This window comes from Rhynchophorus ferrugineus, unplaced genomic scaffold (assembly GCF_030347505.1).
Source record: "Rhynchophorus ferrugineus isolate W39M unplaced genomic scaffold, kcgeb_rfMv2 rfM1, whole genome shotgun sequence".
In the NCBI taxonomy this organism is placed as follows: Eukaryota; Metazoa; Arthropoda; class Insecta; order Coleoptera; family Curculionidae; genus Rhynchophorus; species Rhynchophorus ferrugineus.
Window position 1 is genome coordinate 44829121 of NW_027472580.1, and position 22614 is coordinate 44851734.

At 30.5% G+C, this 22614-nt stretch overlaps 3 protein-coding genes across 7 annotated transcripts in view; 2 read left to right on the forward strand and 1 right to left on the reverse strand.

Annotated features, from left to right (window-relative positions):
• The window catches only part of LOC143206843 (uncharacterized), a 58215-nt gene extending 53991 nt beyond the window's left edge, over nt 1-4224 (reverse strand). The window contains exons 1-4 of the mRNA XM_076419642.1: nt 3795-4224; nt 3644-3719; nt 2238-2543; nt 494-723 (exon numbers count right to left, since the gene is read on the reverse strand). Of these exons, the coding sequence (XP_076275757.1) occupies nt 494-723; nt 2238-2543; nt 3644-3719; nt 3795-4097 (915 nt within the window). The 5' untranslated portion in view covers nt 4098-4224. The remainder of the gene's footprint in view (nt 1-493; nt 724-2237; nt 2544-3643; nt 3720-3794) is intronic.
• A 269-nt stretch (nt 4225-4493) lies between these two features.
• On the forward strand, nt 4494-10813 carry rempA (intraflagellar transport protein rempA). 2 transcript variants are annotated; one of them, XM_076419629.1, is made up of 19 exons: nt 4494-4742; nt 4808-5035; nt 5083-5242; nt 5291-5429; nt 5485-5726; nt 5794-5961; nt 6015-6404; nt 6472-6816; nt 6925-7260; nt 7311-7565; nt 7615-7841; nt 7927-8117; nt 8179-8274; nt 8342-8652; nt 8732-9006; nt 9096-9290; nt 9481-9699; nt 9793-9991; nt 10053-10813. In XM_076419629.1, exons 1-19 carry the CDS (start codon nt 4596-4598, stop codon nt 10379-10381), a joined length of 4452 nt encoding a protein of 1483 aa, XP_076275744.1. In that variant the 5' UTR covers nt 4494-4595; the 3' UTR covers nt 10382-10813. The 2 variants fall into 2 exon arrangements, with proteins under 2 accessions (XP_076275744.1, XP_076275745.1); XM_076419630.1 differs by lacking the exon at nt 4494-4742 and having other exon boundaries at nt 4927-5035; nt 5087-5242.
• Nucleotides 10814-11097: 284 nt separating this feature from the next.
• On the forward strand, nt 11098-22500 carry LOC143206846 (uncharacterized). 4 transcript variants are annotated; one of them, XM_076419644.1, is made up of 15 exons: nt 11098-11522; nt 12308-12496; nt 12553-12795; nt 13194-13421; nt 13565-13763; nt 13963-14106; nt 15244-15515; nt 15573-15901; nt 16327-16494; nt 16554-16789; nt 17657-17824; nt 18934-19185; nt 19264-19482; nt 19535-19789; nt 20549-22500. In XM_076419644.1, exons 1-15 carry the CDS (start codon nt 11463-11465, stop codon nt 20743-20745), a joined length of 3159 nt encoding a protein of 1052 aa, XP_076275759.1. In that variant the 5' UTR covers nt 11098-11462; the 3' UTR covers nt 20746-22500. The 4 variants fall into 4 exon arrangements, with proteins under 4 accessions (XP_076275759.1, XP_076275760.1, XP_076275761.1 ...); XM_076419645.1 differs by having other exon boundaries at nt 13565-13679; XM_076419646.1 differs by lacking the exon at nt 17657-17824.
• The last annotated feature ends 114 nt before the right edge of the window (nt 22501-22614 follow it).

Consider the following 22614-nt stretch of genomic DNA (forward strand, 5'->3'; position numbering starts at 1 on the left):
TGATGCAAAGAATGCTCACACCATCGACCAGTCTATTCTTCGAATATATTATATATGTAATGAATATGTTGTATGTAATTAATATTCGCCTTGTGATAAATTATTGTTAAATTTTTTTAGTTTCTTTTTGTAATATTCGTAACGCAAATCTGATTTTATAACAATACATAAGCTATGCAAATAATTAAAATGGACCAACAAATCAAACGACATACAAACTGATGATAGTTTTGGTATAGCATTTCTACTAAAATCTTAGTAATCGCACTTAAAATTTAAAAACAAATTATTTTTTTAGAACCTGTCTATCCTATAATACAATATATATAATAAGTCAATATTTTTTGATTGTTTGTTACTGTTATCGTGTCCATTGTGATGGATTTTATTTTAATTAATAAACTATTTTTTAATATTACGATGTTTAAAATTATTAAATGTTATAAAAATGTATAAACCAAATAAAGACCTTATTTCCTTTCATAACCCTTACCTGATTTTTACTGTTGAGTTCTTCTAATTTTATCTCCAGATTCTGAATGATTACATTCAGCTGGTTGTTTTGCTGGATCATCTCGGACAGTCGAAGCTGAAGAGCGCCAATAGTTTTCTTCCAATCTTCGGATATGAAGTTGGTGTCCTTTGACGACGCCAGGGTGAATGTTTGCAATTTATGCTTCAACGCATTTTCATCAGGATTATCGTCATATAATTCAACGTTCTCTAAAACAAAACAGGATCATTTTCGATCGGACATTATAATACCACGAATAAAAAACAGTAAAATTTCTAAAATAAAAGGCAAACAGGTTATTTACGTCATCATTTGTATTTTGCTCCCTTCAGTCTTCAGAACACTTGTGAAGTTGTGCTGAATCGAAAAGATGTTCTTGAAATGGTTTTTTAGTTTACTTAGCAGTCAGTGCTTTTTTCAAATCAGGCGAATTAGGCGGTTCAAGAATGATATGTGTAGTAAAAGCTGTTGGTAAGTAACGCTCAATTAATAATCTTTGTTGAGAGTTTGGCCAACAAACATGGAATTATTTAATGATTGTTACAGTAGCAAATGGGGTAACACATTATTTCAAATTAATCTTAACTTATATTCCCCACTGAAGAAAAAACAAGAAATTAAATGCTGTTTAAACATTTTAAAAAAAGTTAAAATATGCACAATGCATATTTCAGCATTTCTTTATCTATTATTGTAGAAAGAACAATAGATCTCTACTAATAACATTTGGGGAAACGTAATTTAATAACTAATTAGAAAGAAAAGTAATTTAGTAATATTTTTATTAATTGTTTATAATATTTTTATTATTATTTTTATTCCGCATCAACTTAACATTTTGGCTTACGTTTGTCGATTTAATTATTATCACTAATGTTTTTAAGAATTTTGCAGACATTTGGCAACATACTCGACAAACCATCACAAATAAAATGTTATACACTGGTTCGGTTACGTGTTCCGACGCATCTGACAGCATTCTATTTCATTTTAACTAGGATAATATGAGAAAGAAAAAACCGCCCCGAGTTTAAAACGTATTATTTAACAATTTTACAAACTGGAATTAGCTATATATTCGACGTCATCTATGACGTGCATTAGCTGTTTTATTAAACGGGCTAAGAATACCGAAAAAATATCGATATTTTTTTGCCTGATATATTGATATTTTTTAAGTCAATATTTTTCGATAATTTTATTTCAAAAGTATTTAACATTTATGTGCAATTAACATATCGATAATCTCTTAGAAATCTTAGAATTTTAAAAAGAGACTATAGAACTTTTCTTGTGGGGTCCGGCTATCAAGTGAATTTTGCGTGGGAAAGTAGGAATACCACGGAAAAAGCTCGATAAATATATAGAACTTTGTTCATGAGTTTAGCAGATAAAAAACTTTACTACTGCACGACAAATTCTAATTCTGTGACAAACTGTCGATGCTGAGATGCTGACTCACAAAAGTTAAATGTATATGCTTTCACGAATCCTTTTGCTAACCAACCGATGCTTGATGAAAATACACTCTTGTGAGAAGATCTACAACTATATAAATACAAATCAGTTAATATTGCAGACTATAAAAAAGATTTTATCGATAACCATCTCATAAACATATATCATGAAAGAATTACTTCTACCAGAAATTATAACAATACATCAAAAGTATTCTAGTGTAATAATTTAAATGTATAATAAGTGTTTTAAATCACCAAATCACCTCGTTTATCATTTTCCGCCTCGGAGTGATGTTCCAATATCGACGCATTTACTTTTCCTTTGGTATTTTCTTCCTCATCAGTGACATCAGTGATATCCGACCACGAATCATCAGCAGCATCAGCGGACAATCGCTTCCGTCGATTGTCATCGTACACATCTACGGGTTCTCCACCACCTAACTTAGTATCTTTCATTGGTTTGTTTTCTTCCTTCTCCGAAGATTTTTTAAAAAACTTTATTGGCATCACCACCTCCAAACTGTCCTCATCTGATTTTAACGGTTCGATGCAAACATCCAAGCCTTCTATAAAGATTAAATCAAAATGTTGAACATTGAAATATTATGTTCTTCAATACAATCAATAATGATTAATTATACAAATAATCTTCTCTCTATAACCATAAACATGGTGATTTTATTGAAGTTCTACAAAAAGTCAACCACCGCAGTTATTACTTCTTCGTTTGATGAAAATCCCTTTCAATGAAATAATATCCTGGGATATTAAAAGAGAATGTTATGTATGTAACTAAGATATTTTAACTGAATGCTAACTTAACAGCCTCGTATTTATTTATTGATCTATTTATAAATATTGCGCTCTTATACATGTTAATAAAAGAAATATATCAGAAGAATCAGTGAATTAAAATACGAAGTATTGCAAGAATCACCTTATTATCCAGATTTAATTACCGCTGATTTCTGGCTGTTCTCACATCTTAAGAAATTCCTTTCAAAGAAGGAATTAATAAATTAGTCACTGGATCATATCAAATGCTTAACGCTCTATTGTTTTCTCTGAAGATAAAACAAGTTCTTTTTAATGCAACTTCTTTTCGATGATATTCGTTTAATATCTTCAGAAATACTGCCTTGGATTAAACTGTGATAAGAGAATGATAAGAAAACGCAATCTATTAATTAATTTAATAAAAAACAATATATTCTAGAAATCCAAACTAAAATCTTTGCTACTCCAAGAGCATTCGGTCACTTTTTAAAAACTCGTTAAAAACAATTAATAAAACCAAGTGCAGATTTAAATGAAAATTAAATAGTATATTTTAGCGTGTTTATCATATAACCTCCTCTTTCGTCTGACATTTCTCCATGCGATTATTTATATTTATTTTGTCTTCTATTTGTTTACAACAATTTATTTTATAAGAAGAGATCCCTTTAAGAGATCCCTTAAAAAAGAAAGAATCTCTTTAAAGAATCCCTTTATTTTATAAGAGAGTTAGAAGATTGATCCCTTTTTTCTAAGATCTAATTTGTGTTATCACACGCTTTAAAGCTTAAGTAAACATATTATTTTCAATACTGAATGTAATCAGTTAAAGTAATTTGAAAGGATTTCTTACAATTAAACATCAAAAACGCGTATTACTTTAATTTACCTTGTGCATTCATGGGCAAATTGAAATCTATACATTTTCTTTGATCTATAGAGATTCCCCTAATGCTATTATTTATCTGAAAAAATAACATTTATTATGTTGACAATTCACACACATGAGCACAAATCTACATTCTACCAAAGCGTTTTACCTGGTGTGATATAGATGACCTTTTATAAGATGCAATCTTAGACAAATTTTTCAATGATCCTGGTGGCGGAGCTTCATTAAACGGCGGTGATAGACGATTATTTTGTATCTGTTTGTAAAGTTCTTCTAGATATATATTTCTTAAAGTCTTATCCACTCTCGGTGAGCTCAATTTTTCTAACCATATACGGCATTGAAAGAGATATGCATTTGAATTTATAAATGGAATTCGTTCTCGAATATTACACAAAATTTCTTTAAATTGCACGTCTAAATCTTCGTTATTTTCCCTTTTAAGATCCATTACAATGTAACGTTTTAGATTATGTAACACGAGCTGATATATACGGATAAAAATGTAGGAATATTAAAGGGTGTAAATTAACAAAAAATATAAAGCTGAATTCTTCAGGTTATACCTAAACGTTATGATTTTGACATTAACTTCTACGGCACTGACAAATAAAATAGGTGAAACCTTTATATATTTTCGTTTTTAAATGTTCCTTATACTAAAATTTTATGAAATATAATTTTTATCATAAATTAATTAAACGTAAATAAGTTTAATTATAGTTTCTCAATATATATCAAAAAAATGGGTGTCTAATAAATGATACAAATATATTATAGACAATTATTCAGTTCACTTAGGTAATATTTTTAAAAACAATTACTTCCTTTGATTTACCGCTATCGAAATCTCTTCCAAAATTTTAAGGTTAGATCAGTTGCTAGGGCAACAGACCTGTTTGACAACAATGGATTATTTCTCCCAAGAAATGAGAAATATATTGTAATAATGACGCTCTATATTGAAAATCCTGTAAGTTTTCCTGAAACTGGTTCAATTTCAGTAAATGCAGTTTGGCATAAAAATGTACCGTTGTTAGCTGCAGCTAGTTTTTCGCAAGATAAAGGTGGCTTTGTTATTATATTTGATGAAATTGTAAGTTAATTAAAATACCGTAGTATCAAATTTACTTATAAGGAGGAATGTGGTAATATTTTAAGGGGGAATCTCTCAGGGATATTAATTATCCTGTTCATAGAAGTTACCAGGTTACAGCCCTAGCTTGGCATCCTGAAAGAACAATTCTTGTAAGTGGATGGGAAAATGGTGATCTCAAAGTTTGGAATGGTTCAGATAAAGATTTTATTAGTGTAGTCGGATTGCATAAGGCTCCTATTACATTACTAGGTTTTAGTGAAAAGGGCGGTCGATTGGTCTCTTGTGATTCGGTACGTTGTTACTGAAAATAATTTATTTGTTATATCACTTATTTTAGACAGGATCCGTTGTTGGGTGGAAAGTTGAAGGTCATGGAGAAACCAATATGGTCTTTCATTTAGATTTAAAAGAGTCTATAACTCATCTAACTTTTAGATTAACAATTAAAAATCATATGGATTTTGATGTAGAAGATTTAGCAAAAGCAGCTGTTGATGGTAATATGCCCCATATGTAAATCAACATCTCCAAATGCCATATTTTAGGTGATGAACATGCATTAGATATGTTTAGTAATTGGAGACCTAAAACCACAGCTAGAAAATTTAGAATTCAGGATGGTGCAGATGAATTATCATTTTTTATTGCAACTCAAGTTGGATCAGTTTATTATGTCAATTCTAAGTTTGTATTATTTTTATTTTTATAATATTATTATTTAATTTTTAACATATTGAAGTGGATCATGTGCAGAAGTACTCAATACTGAAGGAACTGCTCTATCCTATGTAATATATCATCCCAATAAAGATGCTATTATAATTATGATGGATGGATTAACTGTAGGATATTTTTCTGTTGATAAGCAGGGACATCTTAATGAAATGGCTAAGGTAAAGTTGACTGGACGAATACAAAATAGAACTGTCAGTAGTCAAGGTTTAACATGGGCTGGGTCTACAAGTTTAGCAATATTAACAGGTATAGGCTAATTAAAAGAATTGACTCGAGAAAGAGTATGTTGATCATATTACATCATCTCTTACAGGTGATCTTATTGTAAGAATTTGGGATTTAGAAACTAATGACAATTATATTCTTCCTACCTCCATGAAAATGTATGTAAATGAAGAAAAGACACCATCAGTCAGTGAAGTATTTACATGTATTGCATACTGTAAAATAAATCAAACTTTATGTGCTGGAACAAATATTGGTATAATATGCCCATCTAAGTTTAATTATATTACTATTACTAAATATTTTTAGGTAGGATTTATTTTTGGATTAAAAACCAATCATCTGAAGTTGAGAATTTGGAGGATTTATGGGAACTACATAATATTAACAATATCAGTGGCACTATAAAACAATTGGAATGGGGTATGATGCTAACAAGGTTACCTCTTTTAAGTGTTAATTGTGTCACATACATTTATATAATGAAAGAGCAAAGTGTATGTAGTAGTTTTTCTGAGAAAATATGGGCTACACAGAAAACTGCTAATCAAATCTGGATAGAAACTGGTAAAAGTAATTATTTGCTAGAGTTGGAGTTTCAGGTTAGTGATATGGCAATATCTGAATTCTTCATTGGATTTTCTAATGGGAGACACATTAATACATTTAATATTGCATGGAAATCAGAGCAGTCATCAGGTCAGCACTAAATTATTACAAACACAAAAGTGCTGAAATATATGTTTTTAATGTGAAACAATTTCAGATGATAATTATTGTGAGTTTTCTGTTACTTTTAACACATCATTTGCTTGTGAAAATGATGGAATTATCATTTATAAGAAAACCATAATAGCTATAAACTCTCAAAAAGTTACCTTGTACAATTCAACGGGGCATATCATATCTCAAATAACATCAAATTTCAATGAAGGTGAACCTATAGGAATGGATGTGACTTACCATTACTTGACAATATTTACAATGGAAGGATATTTGAAAATTTTTGATCTGTCTGAGAATCAGCCAAAATTGTTGACAGCGCCCAGGAATCTGTACGATCTAGTTGAAGATTTTGGTGAGATAATACAAGCAAAAACAAACACCAAAGGCACGTATATTACATAAATATAGTGATATATAATCCGCCATTAACGTATCTTTTATTTTTTAATTAAAACTATATAACAAATTAATTTTTTTCTTAATTCCGTTATAGGCAACAAAGTAGCTATGACTTTGGCGGCAGCAAATTTAATACCCGATGGAAAGCTATATGTTTTAGATTTAGAGAAAGACGATTTAGTACAATATGATTTTAAAAAATATGATGGTATTGAAAATTCCACAATTGATACGTTTTTCGAATCGGAAAACATAGGAAAGAATCAGTGCAGTGATGCCGATTCAAGTACCGATTTTGACGAAATGTGTAAGAATCGTATACCTCTGTCGCTTTATTGGTGTGAAGACGACTCCAGACTACTGGTCTGTAATGCAAAAAAGATTAAGGCACCTAGATCTAAAATTAATAAATTATCAAAGAAGAGAAATGGTATTATTAATAACATCACTTATTTCATTTTATAAATCTGATTCTTTTAGCTGAATCGAAACTGTTAAAAGATCATGAACAAATTATTGTTACTATGTTCATACTACCAGAAAATGGAATAAAATTACATGATGTCAAAGCTGTTGAAAACGACACAAGATTATTGGGTGTTTCTATCCCCTATATAGTAACTTTGCAAAAGTTAAGCATCATCAGAGACATAATGGCTGATTTTGGAGGCTTAGAAGATTGTGACAAAACCACTAAAGACGCGGTAGTTGATTTTAGTTTTAATTTGAGTTTAGGTAAGATATTAATGCTGATCCTACTCTTCAATTTAACATATTTCACTAGGTAATATGGATGCAGCATTTAAATCGATCAAATTAGTCCAGAGTCAAGGTGTATGGGTTAGTTTAGCCAAAATGTGTGTTAAAACAAAGCGACTGGATGTTGCTAGTGTATGTTTAGGTCATATGGGTGATGCTAAGGCTGCTAGGGCTCTGAGATTAGATATTGCTGATGAGACATTACCACCAGAAGCTAAAATAGCGACTTTAGCCATTCATTTAGGCATGTTGGTAGGTATGAGATACTAAGATGCTATAAAAATTGTTATGAATTAAAAAAAAATGTTGAATGGTTTATGAACAACTTTTGTTGTAGGATGAAGCTGAACAATTATATAAAAAATGTGGTCGACATGATCTGTTAAATAATTTGTTGCGTTGTCGGAATAAGATTGAAGAAGCGCATAATTTGGCTAAAACTAAAGATAGAATTAATCTAAAGAATACTGAGTATACCTGGGCAAAATCATTAGAAAGATCGGGCGATTACAAAGAAGCAGCTCTAAGGTAATATTTATAATGTTCGCTTAATTGAATAAGATGGTGCTATATATTTGATTTATTCTAGATATGAAAAAGCAGGCACCCATCGTTATGATATTCCTAGAATGCTTAGTGAACATCCTCAGCAGTTACAATTATATATGTCAAAGAGTAAAGACAAGTAAGTACTAAGAGATATATGTTACATATAAAGGAAAATATTTTAAATTATTTATTTTCTTTTATAGGGAAATGTTAAAGTGGTGGGGTCAATATATAGAATCACAGGGTGATATGAACGCCGCGTTAAAGATATATGCTAGTGTTGGAGATATATATTCCCAAGTTAGAGTATATTGCTTCCTTGGAGATGAATCTAAAGCTGCAGATCTTGCAAAAGCCCACACAGACAAAGCTGCTTTTTATCACATGGCTAGATACTATGAAACACTAGGACATGCAGAAGACGCTGTCAATTTTTATACTAAAGCAACAGCATATGCAAATGCAGTACGATTGGCTAAAGAAAATAATCTGTCTAAGGATCTTTGGAATTTGGGTAAGTTAAAGTATCATAATATATTATATAACTTATTAATTATGATAAAGTTCAATCAGTTAATAAATTAATTTTTTAGGCTTAATTGTTAGTAACCGTGAAAAAATTGAAATCGCTAAGTATTTTGAAGAGCAAAACAGTTTAGACAATGCTGTCATACTGTATCATAGAGGCGGTATGTTACATAAAGCTTTGGATCTCAGCTTCAAAACACAACAATTCGATATACTTCAGGAAATCGCTACTCAATTGGATGCGGATTCTGATCCAGCCATTATTGATAAATGTGTGCAGTATTTTGTCAATAATGAACAGTTCGATAAAGCAGTTGATTTGCTTGCGATAGCTAAGAAGGTGTGGAGTTTTAGATAATTACCATACTATTTAATACATCTAGAATATTCCCAAAAATAATTTGTTATTTATTGTACTAACTTTTACAGTATCAAGAAGCAATTCAACTTTGTAACACACATAATGTACGTTTAACTGAAGATTTAACAGAGAAACTAACGCCAGAAAAAGACAGTATTGATGAAAATTTGCGTATTAGTGTATTACATACATTAGCCGAGAGCCTGATGCTTCAAGGCGATTACCACTTAGCCACAAAAAAGTTTACACAATCCGGAGACAAGGTAACTATTTATGAAATACCCTAAATAATAATTTTATCAAGGTGTGGAGTTTACTTCAAGCAGTCCGTTTAGTTCAGGTAAACACTAATTGGTAAAAAAGACATTTTAAAATATGGCGTACTAATAATTCTAAGCACTTATCTATAAAAGATCACTTTGAATTGAGAAACAGTAATTTAAAATGTTTCAGATACAAGCTATGAAAGCTCTATTAAAATCTGGAGACACCGATAAAATTATATTTTTTGCTGGAATTTCCAGACAAAAGGAAATCTATATTATGGCAGCGAACTATCTTCAATCCTTGGACTGGCAAAATCAACCTGAAATCCTTCGAAATATAATAACCTTTTATTCGAAGGGAAAAGCTCAAGATTTATTGGCCAATTTTTATGTGGCTTGTGCTCAGGTAGATGTTAATTCAAAGACTCTAAAAATTCTACGGAGCTGCACTATTTAATAATGATAAGTCAATAATAACTAAGGTCATATAACGTTTTAGGTTGAAATAGATGAATTTCAAAACTATGAAAAGGCATTTGGGGCGTTGACTGAAGCTTCCAGGTGTTTGCAAAAAATTACGAATCCTAATGATCCTGGACAGATACAAAGAGCTATTGACATAGTTCAGCAGAGATTGACAATGGTGAAAAGGATTGTTGATATTCGAAAATTATTTGAAAGGGGTGACAACCAAGCGGGTAATAAAATTAATTTTAATCAAGAATTAAACCTTTTATAATATAGTTGTTTTCTTTTTAGGGATGACGCAGTGCCGGCAATTGTTAATGTTGGGCGGTCAGGAATTAGAGGCATCTGTCCGCCGAGGCGATATTTACAGTTTGATGATTCAAAATTGTGTGAAATTGGAGAAATATACTGAAGCGCAACAAATAGTTTTTGAGCTGAAACAATTTTTAGCTTCTAAAGAGAATAAAACGCCATTGACATATTATATTAATAAAGAAATATTGGAGATGCTTGCCAATGGATTAGATGTTCCACTAAGCTCGTTTATACCCACGGTCATAAAAGTATCATCACAAAGTAGCAATGAGGATGTAATAGATGAGGTCTTAGAGGAGCAGTAAATTTCAAAATATATAGATACTTGAATATTATAGGACAGCTCTGTTGATATCATATTAAGCACTAGATGGTTCATCCATTGTTGGGATAGTCGCGGGTTTAAATTCCATGTTATGTTTGAGACTATCTAAAAATAAGCGTAAGCCCAGTAAGGAATAAGCATTTCAATCACACGATCGGATATATTCTGGGATGATCTTTAAATTAACTCCCCAGTAGGTAGGCTAGATGCCTAGGATCTTAAGTTAAATTATAGGTTCAATACAGTTAATTGTTAAAATAAATGTTTTAAAATGTAGTTATAAAAAATATATAATATCTTAATAAAAATAATATTAGTTAACATTAATTAAATATTAATTCGATATGTTATTGTCAATTAGCTAATTGTTATTTATTTAAACTCGTGAAATAAAGTTCCTTTATTTAAAAAAGTGTATTACTATCATTATTTTTGTTCTATGGTATCATTCAAACGATCCCGCGAGAATGAAAGTTATTGACGTAGCAAGTAGGCGGGGCAAAGAAAAAAATGGAGGGATCGGTCAAATTTAAATTTTAAAGCCAATTTATATCCGAAAAATGCATAATTTCTCAAAATATTCACCATACCGTTGTTATGATAATTAAAATTATTTATATTTTCGATGAAATATCTACCAAGTGGGCGTACTTGAAAATTTCCTTTGTTTATTCGAAACTGTATGCAGGCAATGTCAGAATCCGCCATGTTGATTTTGTGTGTTTATAAGTTTGCGGCGCCCCGCTTCATCTCAACTCTTTATACGAATTTATTAAATTTATAGTAAAATATGTGATGAACGGACTCCAAAAATTGGTTAAGGGATATATGCTCGATCGCTCGCGATGATATCAAGCCGGTGGGATAATCTTTCGTGATAAAATCGACGAAAAACCAGTTGATAAGTTTTGTAATGGCTACCTCTCGCGTCCCCCCGATGCCGTAGTGCACGAGACGGAAATAATTTGACGTTAATTTTTCGCATTTAAAAATATCCAGCGTTAAATATAAAACATTACTTCGAATATGATATGGTTATTTGGTGTGAATTTGTTTAGTATATGATGAATAACGAAAATCCTAACGCCATCCAAGGAGCTCACGGCTCGACAAGTAACGATGTGAGTATACTGTGCGCCATTTAAGTTACAATAAAAATAAACAATTGTCAAAGGTTTGTTTTTATATTTACTTTATGATCACTATTAATTAATTCAATAACGTAAATATATTATGTTCTTGATGGATTGTTAATAATGTATGTTGAGTAAATATTGTAACAGTCAAAAACTTATTATTTTTAATCCTGCTTTGAAACCTTTATGTTATTCCTCGTAGTGTTATGCTTTATTAATGTTTGTGTGGTTTTATGGTTAGGCTAATGAAATATTTATCTTCATTAAACAGTTTTAATGCCGTGGTTATAGTTTAAAGTTTTTGGCAATGTTAAATATGTACGATTGTCCTTTTGAGTTATGGTTATTCCACTATTATAGTTTTAACAATTGATTTTACTTAATTAACTACTGTCTACGCTAGTTGGAAATACCTTCATGGATGTATTAAATTATTTTGTTTTATATGTTGCTTGGCGTTTAATGCTTAATGATAGGAGAACTGACTTTAAATAATTTGTTGGCTATTTATAAACATCAGATTCTTTAATAGGAGTAATGTAAATTATGAGAAATATATTTTTGAGATCAAATTGAAAAATAGCGTGAAATATATTTCCTTGTCCTCTGCCTCATTAGATTTAATGGGTGCTTGAATTTAACATAAACAGAGTCATAAATGATGTGTACATGTATAATACAAATTTGCCAGCCGTTAATTTTACTTTATTAATAATATAATTGAACTATATTTCACTGAGTTGTGATAATTCAAGTAACTTTTTAAATAGGCGTCATCACAAAGACAACCATCAACTACGATACCAACTGATCTTCGTGTGAACACATTAAATGCAGTTGCTTTGAGTAGTGTAGCCAAATATTGGGTTCTAACAAATTTACTGCCAGGACCTATACCTCAAGTTTCAGTGTATGGGCTTCCAGGAGCGGGTAGAGACAATCAGGGAAAGATACCACAGGTGTGTTAACTTGAGTTTTTGAAATAGAACATGTTATATTTCCTTTTTCTTTACAGGCTGATCCGCAAATTTTATTACAGCAACATGCCCAGATACCAGTCAGTATATCCACATCCCAGGGTATTGGAATTCCTACAGGAACAATACATTTGGACACTTCACATACCTTACCACAGCAACAGAATCAGCAGACTCCTCAACAACAACAACAGCAGCAGCAGCAGCAACAACCGCCCCCGCAACAGCAACAACAGCAGCCTCCTCAACCTGATCATAGTCAAATGAATAGAGATATACGAGTAAGTATTTCCTATTTACATAGCTGTCTTCTGTTTAGCTTTTACTGGGCGGGATCATTATTTTGTCTTGTCTGGTTTTGTAGTCTGTTGTGCAATGTTTGAATAGCTATTGTGGGGACGTCTTTTCCTTTACATAATGGGCGCATAATGGCATGCCTGCGTTTATTGCATTTTTGTCTTGATAGCCTTCTGTCTCCTTTAAGAACTTTTTAAACTATTGTCTTGTAATAGTAAGTTATATAATATAATTTAATTATATAATTAGAATAATTGTTGTATTCTTATATTATATTATATTGCTCTATTAGTCTTATATAATTATTATATTTACAACACCTTCTTAATTATATTGAATTTTAAAGGTATTTATAAATCAAAATATTTTTCTATTGTTTCAGATCCCAAATTCTCAACCAAGCCATTCTCAGCAACAGAATTTGGTTCAGGTCCAAGTGAATCAGGACAATATGGTTTCAGTGATTGATGAAAATAATGAAAAGCATCATAAGGAGATGTTATCTGCCCAGTTGCAAGCGGCCCATTTGCAACTTAATGAATCCCAGATGAACTCACAAGGATTGACGGTTCAACAGTTACAACAGATGCAGGCCCAACAGGTGCAACAGGTACTGGTTTATTTATATTTATTTTATACTTGTAAAGGTTTAATTTTTTACCTGCAAATGCGATTTTATAAGATAGGTGTTATGTTATTGTCTTTTATTGTGTTTTCACAATATACAGTATATTAATATATTCTTTTGTGCAGGTTAGGATGGAGTCTTCTTCAATGGAACACAACCAGCAGCAGCTCTCTCACAACGAACCGTCTAATGCCTTAAACGAAAATATGGAAATTGTCAAGGATGAAAAGTCAATACAGTGTAAGTTTTTAAATAATGCCCAATTGGGGCTCCAGGAGGTTAAAGGGAACATAATGGATGTCAGGACTGCTGATGGAAGTATAGGTATTGTATTCCATAATCAAACATAATTGAAAAGTAAAAACTTCATAGTCATTAAATTCACCACATAAATACACAATTACATCTTAATATCATGATATTATTTAATGATAATGAATAAGTTTTAACTTTCTAGCTGATTTAATATATGCCAGTTTTAAATTGTTATTTTTTGAGAAGTTAATACACTTATTTGTTGCAGTTAAAATTCAAACCAATATGCAGGAACAAGAGCTTGCTAAAACTTTGGGTGTGGAAATGGTTCAGAATATGTATAAGGTGAATGTGGATGATCTCAATCATCTTTTAGCTTACCACGAGATATTTGGAAAACTACAGGGACAGAGTAAGTTAAACTGTACAACTTTCTATGATCTGTTTTTTGTCTTCTCTGTCTGCTGAAATCACTAAAATAATCAGTACAAAATTCAATGTTTATTAATGGTCATTGTAATTTTTGTTTTCTATTTTGTATATAATTTTTAATTGCTTTGATAGATTCTCGCTGATCATTAAATATCTGATTAATTAACTGATTAAGTTCTAGTTTGATTAAGTTTTATTGTCAAATATACTTAGTGTAGGGAAGTATTATGATAATAAAAATTAGAAATGGGTGAACTTTGGTTGTGGTGACATTATTCAGAGTAGTGAAGGTATTAGATGATTGAATTTTTAATTAATTATTTTAATTCCTAAACCTGTGTTATGTGATAATTTTATCATTTAAAACATTTGAATAATTTACAACAAATATGAATTGTTATCAGTAAATATAAAATTCGGGATACAACCATATTATGAGCTGTGGAGAAACTATTTCTCATGGACACATTAGTGACCCTTACCAAGCAGTATTTTGGCGGTTGCCAGGACAGTTCCTGACTGAAAAATATTAATTATAAAAATAATTATATATTTTTTTAATATTTGATAAAGTTATGTTTCATTTAAATTAAGTTGGAAAATTTTACAATAATACAATATACAATACATCAAACTGTCTGTTCAATTCCTTTACCACAGAACAAAGAATATTCAAAATATCTTGAGACTTGGTTTTACCATCACGATTTTGAACCTAAACAAAAGGTAGAAAAGATGTGTGAATCTGATTCTTTGGTTCCGAAGCGAGTTTGTGTTCAGTATGCTGTTACAAACGCTCCTGGATTCGGTACGAACACAATATTAGCGTCAGTTTTATAGAACGTAAAAGGAATTTCATATCAGAAATATCGTCAGAATTTGTTGTAAAACAATTGAAGAAAAAAAGGAATTTTTCATCAGTGAATTCAATCACCAACTTATTTCTCAGTTTGAACTTAAGGGCTATTAGAAGATACTTCAGACTAATATTATTGACTTATTGTACATTAGATTCAATTTATATTTGTTCATTAGATAAAAAAAAGTAGATACAGAATATGTAGAAAATCTACTAATTAATCTATTTATATGCATTCATAATTTTTGTATCTTTCAGGTGAAGTAGTGAATAATTCAAATCCAAATATACCTGCCGGTAATTCGAATAGTAACATCAATATCCCGCCACCAAATCCTTCAAATTTAGCTATTATTGCTAAAGATGAACACGAACCATCAACTAGTTCAATGCCACAAAACGAGAATAACGCTACATCCGTTATAACTGGAAATCATCAGTGTGATCTGTGCCTAAAAACGTTCCAGTTCAGGTATCAGCTTATTGTCCACAGGCGATACCACAGTGAGAAAAAGCCATTTACTTGTCAGGTTAGTGACTTCCCTACCACTTCTTTCTGATTGTAATGTTTCTTTTGCTTGATAAAGGTTTGTGGAAAAGCGTTTCCCAATAGCCAGGAGCTTTCCAGACATGGTAAATGCCATTTGGGTGGCAGTATGTTTACCTGTACTTTGTGTTTTCACGTATTCGCTAATGCACCTACGTTGGAAAGACATATGAAGAGACATTCAACTGAGAAACCATATGCTTGCACTACCTGCGGGAAAACGTTTGCCAGAAAGGAGCATCTTGAGAATCATATGCGATGTCATACTGGTGAAACTCCCTATCGCTGTCAATTTTGTGGAAAAAATTTTACCCGAAAAGAGCACATGGTTAATCACGTTAGGAAACATACTGGCGAAACACCGCATAGGTATTAAATATTTATTAGATCATAATACAATTCGTCAGGCATTGGCAGTATTCAATTCTGTATTGTTCATATACATTCCACCTTTTATATTTAGAAATCGGTCAATTTTATTTCCATGTCCGAAAAATTGCTTTTAAAAAAATATCATTATCATTTATTTTTTTAACTTAACAGGGTTAAAGAGCTGTTTTCGACATTCTTTAAGTTGAACAAATTATTAATTTAATTATGTATCTGCCCATGATTGTGTTCTCTAATTATTTTATAATATAAACATAATTTCATATTAACAAAATATAATATAAAACATAAAATACAAAATATAAAAATCTATTTGTTACTATTAAAATTTATGTTACAAATTAAAAATTTAGTTATAATGTCTTACCAATTAAATGCTGTTATTAATTAGTGATATTTTTCAGATGCGAAATTTGTAAGAAATCATTCACTAGAAAGGAACATTTCATGAATCATGTTATGTGGCATACTGGTGAAACGCCACATTGTTGTACTGTATGTGGCAAAAAGTATACCAGAAAAGAACACTTGGCTAACCATATGCGTAGTCATACAAATGATACACCTTTCCGGTTAGTATTTTTTAATTGTTAAATTTTTGTTGTAATTAATGTATAATATTTATGTGTAGGTGTGAAATTTGTGGTAAAGCCTTCACTAGAAAAGAGCATTTTACCAATCACATAATGTGGCACACAGGGGAGACACCTCATCGTTGTGATTTCTGTTCTAAAACATTTACTAGAAAGGAACATTTGTTAAATCACGTTCGTCAGCATACAGGAGAATCTCCACATAAATGTCTGTTCTGTCACAAGTCATTTACCAGGAAAGAACATTTAACCAACCATGTTCGTCAGCATACAGGTAACATTTATTATGTACAGATAACATACTCTAGTTAGAGTATGTTGAAATCGCAAGTATTTGTAAATTTTTTATGGCATTTTGATCTTTGCATTTTTGAGATCTTTTTGGTAATTTTTGAAAAATAACTATTGATTTTATTTGCAAAAGTAAAACGCCCCGAAAAGCTTAGTATGTTATAGGCACTTTACATTTTTAAAACTGCTTATTATAACCATTTACTTATTATTACTACCGAATACAAGTAACTCCTTTTTCGAAAAAAAATTTCCGACACCGTTATTATCATAATCATCTATTTTAAAGTCTGGTTGTTTAAGAGTAGAGTACTAATGGTGGTACTGTTGGCAAACGGCATTTTATTTCAGTTGCTATGTACTCAACAGCTGAAACTGCCATCATAGTCTCGATGGTATCAGCGTGAGCAAATTATCGTAAGGCAACTAGCATTGACCTCTTGTTCATACTCTTGAAAATATTGATTTTTTGTTATTCTGGCCAATCTATAGATAGTTTAGATTTATATTCCTAATACCTCTTAAAGGGTCATGTTAACTTCCATTCTTCAGTATTAATTTAACTTCAGGATCAGCACCACAAAATTTAGATTGACTGCAATCATTGAGAGATGCAATTTTTCGTTTTCAACCAAGTGCTGTAATGATATAGATCACATATCCAGAAATTTAAGCATGGGGAGGAGGATCTGATTATTTAGGGTTGTGATATATTCATTTGATTATATTCTTGATTTTTTTCCATACAATACTCATATTAGATAATTATTAAGTTTCATTGCTCTTCAGTAGTTGCAAATAATCTTGATAATTACACGGATTTTTTAATTTTACATAATGTGGCACACAGGAGAGACACCTCATCGTTGTGGTTTCTGTTCTAAAACATTTACTAGAAAGGAACATTTGTTAAATCACGTTCGTCAGCATACAGGAGAATCTCCACATAAATGCCTGTTCTGTCACAAGTCCTTTACCAGGAAAGAACATTTAACCAACCATGTTCGTCAGCATACAGGTAACATTATAAAACTAGAGTATGTTGAAATCGCAAGTAATTGTAAATTTTTTACGAGTATGATGCATTTTGATCTTGGCATTTTTGAGATCTTTTTGGTACTTTTTGAAAAATAACTTTTGATTTTATTTGCAAAAGTAAAACGCCCTGAAATCAGCTTAGTATGTTATATGATTAAGGTACATTACATTTTAAAACTGCTTATTATAACCATTTACTTATTATTACTACCGAATACAACAATTAACTCTTTTCGAAAGAATTTTTCCGACAATGTTATTCAAAATCATCTATTTTAAAGTCTGGTTGCTTAAGAGTAGAGTAGCAATGGTACTGTTGGCAAACGGCATTTGATTTCAGCGGATGTACTCAACAGCTGAAAGTGCCATTATAGTCTCGATGGTATCAACGTTAGTAAATTATCGAAAGGCAACTGGCATTGACCTCTTGTTCCTACACTTGAAAATATTGATTTTTTTGACTCATTTTGGCCAATCTATATATCGTTTAGATTTATATTTCTAATACCTCTTAGAGGGCCTTGTTAACTTCAATTCTTCAGTATTCATTTAACTTCAGATAGACACTACAGTCATTGAGAATTGCAAGTAAGTGCTGCAGTGATATAAAACACATATCCAGAAATTTACGCACGGGGAAAAGGATCTGGTTATTTAGGGTTATGATATATTCATTTGATTATATTCTTTTTTAAAATGTTTTCCATACAATACTCATGTTAGATAAATATTAAGTTTCATTGCCCTTCATTAGTTGCAAATAATCCTGATAATTACACGGATTTTTCTATACATCAACACTGTCGTTGCATTTATATGTGTGACGTATTTTTGCTCATAAATCTGCTTCCGCTTAGTTTTATTTTTCCGAGATCCTGCTCAATTTATTTACTTAAAGTAAAGTTCGAGATTAATCTCGTAAAATGAGGTCGAGGTTATATTTTCTAGTTCAAAGACATTACATTATGTGTAACACTACATTATGAATACTATTTTCTTGTAAGATTTTCTATTATGTATGCAAGTTGATATTTAATATTATTGTTTTTGTTTAATTGTTTTTTTTATATCTCTTATGTTATTTTGTAGGAGAAACGCCCTTTAAGTGTACATACTGCCCCAAGGCATTCACTAGAAAAGATCATTTGGTTAATCACATTAGACAGCATACAGGCGAATCTCCTCATAAGTGTACTTACTGTACTAAATCTTTCACTAGGAAGGAACATTTAAATAACCATATAAGACAACATACGGGAGAATCGCCGCATAAGTGTCATTTCTGTGCTAAATCATTTACTAGGAAGGAGCACTTAACAAATCATGTCAGGATACATACAGGTATACTAATTATTTTTTAGTAACTAATAACATATATACTATAATATATACAATTTATTTACGAAAAAAATTACGTAGGTGAATCTCCACATCGTTGTGAATTTTGTCAAAAGACTTTTACAAGAAAGGAACATCTGACGAATCATTTGAGGCAACATACTGGTGAAACGCCTCATTGTTGTAATGTGTGTTCCAAACCATTTACCAGAAAAGAACATTTGTTGATACATATGCGATCCCATACAGGAGAACGGCCCTTTACTTGTACTGAATGTGGCAAGTCTTTTCCACTTAAAGGTATTTCTTAGGTTCAATAGTGTTCATAAATAATGCATAATGTATTTTGTAGGAAATCTTCTGTTTCATTTGCGATCTCATAATAAAGGTCAGCATGCAGAGAGGCCATTCAGATGTGATCTGTGTGAGAAAGATTTTATGTGCAAAGGTCATTTAGTATCCCACCGCAGGTCCCATGGTGGGGAGAAGCCGTTTAATTGTACTGAGTGCGGCAAGTCTTTCGTGGAAAAGGGCAATCTTCTTAGGCACAGTAGAAAACACATATTAGACCGAGAGAAGGCTGAACTCGAACAAATGAATGCACAAAGTAAGCCTTTCCTTTTGTATAATTTACATATGTAATTATATGATAAACTGATTATTTATTATTTTCATTTTTCGTTATTCATTATTTTATGATAACTATTTCAAAAATTCATTACAACTGCAATTACAAGTACTGACTAACTTTTATTCAAATAGCTATTGAGATGAATTCTGAATTTATTTGTATATAACATTATAAAATTTATTATACATGTCAAAAAGAAATATTTGGTGGATTGATTAAAAAAAGTATCCGTCTATCGAAAAAATGTTTATTAATTATTGAAGTACACAATTTCAGAATATATTTTTTAAATATAATATCAATAAGCAAATAATAGAGACCAAAACTTCATTCATCTTCAAAAAAGCAATAATTTCTGCATCCTGTATGAAAGGAATGACTATAATACCGTTTTGCTAAAGCTCCCACAAGTACAAAAGTCGGTCTACACCTGAGAAATGCTTCATAGAGATTTGATTGATGTATCTGTCCATGTTCCTCCGATTTGCTGCGTTCAGGCATTAAGATCTCAGTCATGTATATGTGATCAATATCGGAAATTTGTTTCTTGCCAGCTCAGGTTTAATTTACAAAAATTCAAGTATTTAATCAATAAGCAAATAATTTCAGCTCACTTTGTGTGTTATGTATTTAAAATCATTTATGTATAATACATATATATATATATATATATATATATATATATATATATATATATATCGATGTATATACACATTATATCATATATATTTACAGATAATTCAACGTCGCAGCCACAACAAAATCCAAATAATAGTAACATTCAGGTAGCGCAAGTTCCAGTTAATCAACCAACTCCACAGCAACAGCAGTCATCTAACAGTAACATTGTACAGAGTGGTCATCTGATGCATACTTCTAATCATCACTCTGTCGTAGTGCCTGCGAATGGTAATGTTCTAGCCACTTACTAGAAACAGGAACAGTTTTGGAATTTATAGCCATTGTAATCCACTTGGTTGAGTTATTTTGAAAGCAAATTCAATTTCCTTCTTTTCATTTTAGTTAGAATTTGTTGTGGCAAAATTGACTTTCCAAAATAACTGTAATACTATATGCAAATTCCAAAACTGCTTGAAGTACTTAGTAGAATGTTATGTGATATAAAAAATATTTTAAATGATTTTTGTATTGCAATTTAAAATTATATTAGGGGTAATTAAAAAATGCTGCCTAAAATTGGTTGTAAACAAGATCAGTTTGGCATAACAGTGGATGAGATAAGGTATAAACAACAATATATTACATATTTAACAAGCATTATTTAATTTCGTGCAATATTTAGGCAGAATTTTTTAATATATAAAGGGATCAATTACTATTTTTAATTCATATCAAATAGTTTTATGATAATGTAGATTTATTTCTGGCTTTTTGACACAAAATATATTTGTTTAATTTGCTTAGGGTTTAAGTTACACTAATGTTACAGCTTCAAAAATGAATAGTAAGCCCATTAAAATTTAAGCTTTTATAGGTTTGATTTTAAGCATAAATACAGTTTGTATTGTTTTCAATAATGCACACTAACTTAAACTCTAACAAAGAATAATATATTTTTCTTATGAGTATATTGCGTTTTGATGCTTAATATAGACTAATTCATATTATTATTACTTCATATTAATCATCAACACTTCACACGAATGTATAAGAATCTCACAACTGTGTTATTTTATTACCTATAAATAATAAAACGATAAATATGAAGGAAAAACGTGATGATACGTATATTGATGATACGTCATATTCAGATGTTGTCACTGTAAGAAAGAATGTTATATACAATTGTAAGTAAATTGTAAGATACTATGCTGTATTAAATATCGCAAGAGGTTTTTCTATTTATTTATTTTAGAATTTTAATTTAAGTATTTTCACTTTTTTATGTATGGTAAGGATGAAATCAAAGAATTGTATTAACCCTGATGATAATGCGGAAGGTATTACATTTTAAGATAATGTCGATTTAATTTGAGAATATATTTTCATATATTATATATAATAGAATCTTTATAAAGCATGAGTATAAATGATAATTTTTTTATATATATATTTTTTTTATTAGTAAATTTTAAGTGAGAGGCAGCTTTTCATTTTCTTATGTGGAGATTGAGTGAAAAAGAAAATAGCTTATGCCCCCTCCCATTACACGTAAGAAGTACAGCGACAAAGTTCAGTTGTAAGAATTCTTTCTCACTGTATTTTTTATGTGTTATATATTTAAATATGAACATTGCTTGTGTTTTCCTATTTAGGACGAGATATATTAACAGTTCCATCTACTGCATAATTCCGGTCAAATATAATCATTATAGTTTTTCCTCGTTGATTTTAAATCGAGGACTAGACAGAACTTAATTAATGCACCGGGAATTGTGTTTTGTACTAAAAGAAAAAAAATCGTAATTAACTATTTCTAGCTTATTTTTGTGCCAGTTATTTAGGATTTTGATAAACAATATTGATAATCCTTTAAGACCAAACAATTTCCTTGAATGTAAATAATTTATAATTTGAATTTATCTATTCCTAACCCTATTTGCGGTTTTGCGAGAGAAATTATTTTTTTAATGTTAATAATATTGCGTTGTTTTTATAGAGAGTACTTTTACTGTGTAAATATTTATAAAAAAAAAGAAATAAAACCATAGTTTTAGAATTTGAAAGGTTTTTGTCTCAGTTTCCCTTTGTCATTTTTAGTTTCGTCATATTTTTAGCATATCTTGATATAACTGCATTGAATTATGCCCTATTTGTATTAAACATGTAATATATAATAT